We start from the raw sequence: 7574 nt of genomic DNA, 5'->3' as shown, positions 1-7574 counted from the left end.
CCTGACTAACAATACAGAAGTTACAATGATGCGGCTCACGTGCACTCATGTTACCGTATCAAATAACATAAAACTGACCTTTGATCTATGCAAAGTAACTTGTCTTGGCTGTGTTTCAGTAGACTAGTATTTTTTGTATTATACATTTATTATACATTATCAATTATTATACATTACATATGCATATAAATTAATGCTATTTTGAAATAAGTTCTAAAACTTATTTTTCTTAAAACACAGAAAAGTAACTAAAGAAATAAAGCAAATCTTTTCTAGTTATGACCTTTATACTGAGTTGCTGTTTGATGTAGGTTGCTAAGCCTTTAAACATTTTGCATGTGTAGGATATGAAATAAAATATTTTTTTAGGTTTTATATATATACAGTTGAATAACTTGCCATTTCTTTCTTTTGAACCATGACTTCAATGAGGTAGGGTTTGTCTTTAGTCTACTTGAAATTTCATATTTGTTTTAGACTAAAATACATCTTAGTTACTAAGCTTGATAAATGTTAGTGGAATTCTATGATATTGATGCAGTAATTTATATTTTTTTTGTTAAAATGGCTGAAAAAGCCACTAGGGGGAAATTCTGAGATTAAAATTGGTTATTCATGTCATAAGTAGAAGTAAGTGTATATAACGATTCATTTCCAAAAATGGAAAAAAGTGGACGGGGTGCCACTGTGTTGGATTTATTACATGAGCAATATCTCAGCAAATAGAAAAGATAAGACATTCTTATTTTATATTCTAGCTTGTCAATATTGGTAATTTGAGTTTCTAATTTGTACGAAACTATAGACTTTTAACTTCACAAACATCTAATTTGAACCAGTGCTGCATTCAACATACCACATGACACACAAAAATCAATGTTTAACTGTGTTTTTTAATATTTAATTTTAAATTAAGAAATTGAGTATAGTACTAAGAGTTGAATTATAATCTACAGTTTGATACCAAAGTTATTGACAATAATTCACGAAATAGTAGTTCAATAAAATTTTGAATGTGAGTCAACAAACGAGATGACCCGTCTCGAAAGGGTTATCAAGATAATATAAGATTTTAAGTTTAATAAGGCTCATAGGATTAAAATTCTCCTAGCCACACCTTAAAATAAATAGCTGTTTGTTTTTTATGTGGGAAAGGTGGTCAAGGAGACAGGAATCACAGCTTTCTAATTTGACACATACTGTCAAGCTTCCAATGCAGGTACAATGGGTTTTTGTGTCTTTAGTCTGCTTAATTAAATATGAGTTTAGAAGCTAACATTCAAATACAGTGGAGTGTCTGTAGAAATTTGATATGAAGTATTCCCAAATTGAACTCATTAGCCACTGCAGAAGCCTATTACAATGACAATTATGATATCAGACAAAACTGCCAAATCAGGACCACTAGGCTGAGTATAATAAAAAATGAGTAATACATTTTAAAGAACAGCAAGGGGCATGAAAAACGTCTTACAACGTGTAAATAACTATCAGTAAGTAGAGATACAGAAGAATATAGAACATGACAAAACACCAGCCTGATATAAACACCATCTGATTTGCACTTTTACAACAACAAATGGAGACGAAATGCTTTGATTATGATGCAGTGTAAATGTTTTACATATTCTCAAAGCACTTTTTTCTTTCGTATCTCTTATTCAATACTGAGACCTGAAAGAAAAATACTTTGAATAGCAATATACAAATATTCTCTGTCTCAAACAAAATTTTGAGCTTTTCATAACATGCATTAGAATACAGAAATGGTTAATCAAGTTTTTAAAAGTACGATGCACTGACTTGAATAACCTGGGTGGCATCGGAGAGGAGATGCAGCTCTTGATTTTTAAAACTTATTTCTTACGACTTTGAACTGACATTTTGTGTAACACTCAAATTCAAAGTAACCACCATATTGTATTTTCATTCATGCTCTGTTTACAAAACTCACTGTCATCACCATATTGTTAGTATTATCATACATGCTCTGTTTACAAAACTCATTGTAAAAGCAAAAATTGTTACTATTACTATTCATGATCTCTTTCCAAAACTCACTGGAATTATCATATTGTTACTATTATCATTCACACACTGTTTCCAAAACTCATTGTAACCACCATATTGTTGCTATTATCATTCATATTTTTCCATTATTTCATGTATATGCAAATAATGAAGACTTCCTTTTGTTCCAAGATATTCATTTTACTTAAAACAAACTCATAGGAAACATGATTTTAATTTTTACCTTACAAATCAGTAAAAATACCCTAAGTATTTACCACATTCTTGTCTTTTACATTCAAAGAAAATGAAGGCTTGGATAACTTGAGTTGTGTTAAAAGTTTCGTATTCCTATTGCTCCGAAGAGACTGAAACCTAACATTCTTTCTTGCTTGATATGGCAAAGTGCTAGAAAGAAACACATATAAAATATTACCTTATTTAATCAAAATAAGTAAATATATTTTGCACAAATGTTAAACACAAGATTTAACTCAACATACCATCATCTTTCACTAGTTGATCATGACATCAGCAGGTATGGTGGAAATAAATTTTATTCAGTTCCATCTTAAAAGTTATCATTTTGCTAAACTGAAAATGTATTTCTTACTTACCTCCACTGACACTAATAGCTATTTCTTGATCTTCATCTTTGCCATCTAACACTGTGTTCGCTTGCTCCAGTCTTTATATACCCCACTTGACTGCCCTCGGTAATATCTAATTTGCAAAACTTTACGCCACCCCTCGCACACCCTCTATGCACGTACTATATATAAGCACTGTATGCGGACAATAAAATCACTTTTTTAAGACTTACCGCATTCTGGTCATTAACACCGGCTCTTAGTGGGGAGGAAGGGAGGGAGAGTGTTAGCGGAGGTAAGTGTGTTTAGAAATACATTTTCAGTTTAGGAAAATGATAACTTCCAAAACATACATACCTCTACTAACACTAATAGCTAGAATCCCACATTGAGAAGGCAGAGGGGCCAGTGAGGATAAAGATCATACAGAAAGCATCTGCAGAGAACAAATATGTACCACAGGAAGTGGTATCAAAGTGGGGAACACCACACTACATCCAGAACAGGTATGATCTTCACCCAGAACTACAGAAAATTGAAAAGGGTGGAATACAGTACAAGTATGATGGTCCAGCCCCAAGAAAACAGCTGAGGTTCCACAACTCGGGTCAGATTTAAGGGGTCATGGTACCCACATCCCACATTGGTGGCCAGGGGCAAATCTGGACTAGTTTTATGAGTACGCTCCCATGTAGGTTGGTTCTGCTCCTACCAACATCTGGTAAAAACTTCCAGGGACCCAGGTAGGAGGGTCCCCAACTTTGCCCTCTTCTCTGAGAGTGGAGAAAACTCAACACTCCCAAGGTAAATCCTCTGTCTAGCAACTGGGAACTGGGTGTGGTAAGGACTCCCGAGCTCCACTAATAGAAGGTAGGGGGGGGGGGGACATAAGCATTGGGGAGTCCTGAGGAACAGGCCTCCGGAGACAGTGCAACAAGCGAACAATTTTTAAAACCAAACTGATTTTGACTGATTCAGCTCTAAGATCAGCAGGGACTGGCAAAATCCCCATTAGCTTTACTCATGATAGTCCATGAGTAGCAGTCCATTAGAAATATTGTAATATGATATCACCATCCAGAATTATGTCCTGATGGTCTTATGGAACACCTCATCTTGACAGAGCCCATTGCAACCAGGAACTGATATAAAGGTTGCTAGTGCAGAATTTAAATACAAGCATTCCCGACTAGGCAACAATCGCAACTGAGTGGGATCCAAGGAAAATAATAGGGACTCTAGAAGAGAAAGAAACAATAACTGTAAGTCAGATAACACGTTATTCACCATCCTGTTAAAATCTAGTAGATGTAGTCAACACAGCCACAGGGGGAACACGAAGTCCCTTCGAAGAGGAAACAGCCAGATTGTGAAGGTAATGAAATATGAACGTGTCAGGAGAAGTCCACCTACCCACCCACAAAATATCTCCCAAGAAGAAGGATGGAAATGATTAAGAGAACCAATGGAACAAGAAGTGGAAGGAGGGGGCCTTGAGACACAAGGGGATGAACATGCAGAAGTACAAGTGTAAATAGAATATGGTCAAGCAGTCAAAGACCATAAAGAAGACTGCAAATGTGTTGTATCAACTCTGGCTTCTAAAGATTCTGGAATTCTAGCAAATTAATAAGGTCGAAGAAAAAGCTCTTCCATTAATCTCGAAGGGTAAAATAAGATAAGTGAATACCCTTCAAAATGCATCACGACTCAGCAAGTCCCAGCAACAGACCAATCACAACACCAACGCAAGTCCTGAAGAGGACAAACGTGTCATAACAGTGACCAGTAAATGGCCCATTTCATCATCAAATTGTTGAGGCAATCAGCGATATGCTTCAGACAAAAGTTTAAGGGAAGAGAAGTGTCTTAAAACAGTAGTAAGAGTCAAACGAATCTGCGAAAATTGCAACCTGTTAAGAGAGATAAAAGGTTCGTATCTGGTACCCCATAGATCCAACTTTTGAGTGTCCAAATATATATCATCCTGACGATGATATGCCAGGGTATGTTGTTCAGATAAATGAGGTGGGGAGGCATAGCAACACCCTCACGTAATTGTGTTCCAAACTTCCCTGTATGCATAGCAATATCAGGAGAAGGAGGAAAACTAAGTAATCCCCTTGATAACGATCAGAACACAAAGCAGGGTAGACTCAAAAGCAAGTGGTTGCAACTCCAAAACTTCACAAACATGTGTATCTAACTGCAGAAAAAAAAGGGCATATGGTGGCTGATCAGACAAGCCCTCAGGAGAGGAAGCTCTAGTGAAAGAAGCAAGAAACATGGAGTCTAAATTCTCCCCAGAATATCCCGTTTCAGAATGAAAAGTAAAACCAGCACCTCTCTGAGAGATATCCCCAGGCCACATGAAGGACTCGATCTCACCCAGAATCAGGCTGAGTGGCCACTGTGCTTGAAAGTGTTACACAGGAGTTCATATCCAATTGTTTTTATATACATTTGTAGGAAAAAAAAAAAAAAAACAAATTCAACGAAATATATTTCTGGATAACAAAATAAAGAATTCCCGATTATTAGAAAACGAAAACTAAGAAAATGTAAATCACAAAAAGTTATTTTATTGTCTGCATACAGTGCTTATATACAGTACCTGCATAGAGAGTGTGTGAGGGACAGCACAAAATTTTACAAATTAGATATTGCCAAGGGCAGTCGAGCGGGGTATATAAAGACTGGAGCAAGTGAACACAACGTTAGATGGTAAATATGAAGATCGAGAAATAGCTATTAGTGTCAGCGGAGGTATGTACGTTTTGGAAACTAGCATTTTCGTGCCTTCCCTATAATGTAGTCAAAACTAAGACTGTCACTGATTTCTTAGCACAAAGCTAAACAATGGGCTATCTGCATTCTGTCCACTGTAAGGAACTGAACCTCAGATTTTACCATTCTAGGTCCAGAAACTTACCACTGACCCACCAATGGACTAATACTAAGAAATTCACATAAAATTACATTATCTCATTCCATCTAGTAATCCATTTTAAGCAAGCTATTAAGTCTTCAACAAACTGTTCATAATAAAGTCATTAATTCTGAAGTCTTCACCAAACAGCTCATAATAAAACGTTTCTAATTCTTAAGTCTTCAACAAACTGTTTATAATACAAAGTTACTCATTCTTAAGTCTTTGTCACACTGTTCATAATAAAAAGTTACTAATTCTTAGATCTTTGGCAAACTGTTCATAATAGTCATTAATTCTTAAGTCTTCACCAAACAGCTCATAATTAAAATTTCCTAATTCTTAAGTCTTCAACAAACTGTTCATAATAAAAAGTTACTGATTTTTCAAACTTTGCTAAACTGTTCACGATAAAAAGTCACTAATTCTTAAGTCTTCACCAAACTGTTCATACTAAAAAGTCACTAATTCTTAAATCTTAAAACTGCTTTAAGTAAAAACACCTACAAAATATTTATCACAATCTTAATAAAGATTGTATTCATCCACACTTCATGACAGGTTTTCTCATTTCGGCTAAACTGACTTCACTATGTGAAAAATATAACAATAGTTAATACTGCATATATGTATTAAAACGTCTTTTCATTCCTCACCTCTGAATACCATATTCTGATCTTTCCTGTTTATTTGCTGCTGAACTAATATCTTCCATAGACTTGCTCCGGTCAGGTTTACTCCACTTGATTTATGTTGTTAACCAAAACAATTGGAAATAAAGAAATGACAGCACTATAACAAATATGTAGAGATCTTATACATAAAAGTCACAACCAACTTTACCAACTATATTCCCTCAGAATAGCAAGCTTGATGTGAGGCCATTTTACTGTGTTATATTCACCTGCTCATATCCCACAATCTTTCACTACTCAGTAATTATTTAAACTGAAATCAAGTAGAAGCAGTGCTTATACAAAGTATTTAAATGGCTTGTTTACAAATCAAAGTAAATCGCTAATATTGCAATTGCTAAAAATTAAGCCTTTTTTTTTAACTTTTTAATCAACTTACAAACATACCATAAATGATATCACCAAAGATAGCATTTTTCACACATACAGTACCTCGCAAAAGTATTCACTCCTCTGCAAAGTTTCCACATTTTGTAACCATTTGAGCTTGCAGTCATGAAACTTTCAAATTGGACTTTATAGTTAGAATCTACACAATCTACTCCAAACTGAGGAAGCTAAAAAAATGCTGATCTTATGTAAGAAAGTTAGATTTTCAAAGAAAATTTGAATATTCTCAATTGCATATGTATTCAACCCCCTTTGCAGCTACTCTATTTCAGTTCAGGCACAAAAGATTAGTTTGAAAGGGCACAAAATTAGTGTAATGGTCTCTGTTTGTGTGTAATCAAAGTGGTTTAACTTGACTTCAGAGTAAATGCATCTGTACTAGCCAAAACTCACATAGTGATACGACAAACCAACCATGATGACCAAGGAGCTTTCCAAACAAGTCAGGGATAAAGTGGTAGAGAAGCACAGATGATGTGAAGGTTGCAACAAAATTTCAAAGTCACTGATTATCCTTTTGAGTATGGTGAAGTCCATGATTAAGAAGTGGAATGTGTTTCATACCATCCAGTCATTATCTAGATCAGGCTGCCCTTCCAAACTAAGCAGCCAAACAAGCAGGACTCTGGTTAGGGATGTCACTGTGAAGCCAACAGTGACTTTGAAAGATTTGCAAAGTTCCATGTCTGAGATGGGAGTCATTGTTCATACATCGACAATATCCCAGTCCCTATACAATGCTGGCCTGTATGATTGAGTGGCAAGAAAGAAGCCGTTAGTGAAAAAGAATCATGTTAAATCTCGTATGGAGTTTGTGATAAAGCATGTAAAAGATACTGTAGACACGTGGCAGGTGGTTTTGTGCTTTTTGAGCTTTTTTGTCTAAATTCAATGCGTTATATCTGACGCAAGCCCAACACAGCACATCTCCCAGTCAACACCATCCCAACTGTTAAACAT

General features: G+C 35.5%; 1 protein-coding gene across 1 annotated transcript in view; it reads right to left on the bottom strand.

Annotated features, from left to right (window-relative positions):
• LOC106458707 overlaps positions 1–7574 on the bottom strand; it is a gene marked incomplete at its 3' end in the record, with an annotated part of 28380 nt that overhangs the window by 5493 nt on the left and 15313 nt on the right. The window contains exons 9-10 of the mRNA XM_013918249.2: positions 6186–6271; positions 2289–2418 (exon numbers count right to left, since the gene is read on the bottom strand). Of these exons, the coding sequence (XP_013773703.1) occupies positions 2289–2418; positions 6186–6271 (216 nt within the window). The remainder of the gene's footprint in view (positions 1–2288; positions 2419–6185; positions 6272–7574) is intronic.

Source organism: Limulus polyphemus, unplaced genomic scaffold, assembly GCF_000517525.1.
Source record: "Limulus polyphemus unplaced genomic scaffold, Limulus_polyphemus-2.1.2 Scaffold503, whole genome shotgun sequence".
NCBI classification, from domain to species: Eukaryota; Metazoa; Arthropoda; class Merostomata; order Xiphosura; family Limulidae; genus Limulus; species Limulus polyphemus.
The sequence above is the reverse complement of the archived record's forward strand: the minus strand, read 5'-3'. Positions and strand labels throughout refer to the sequence as shown.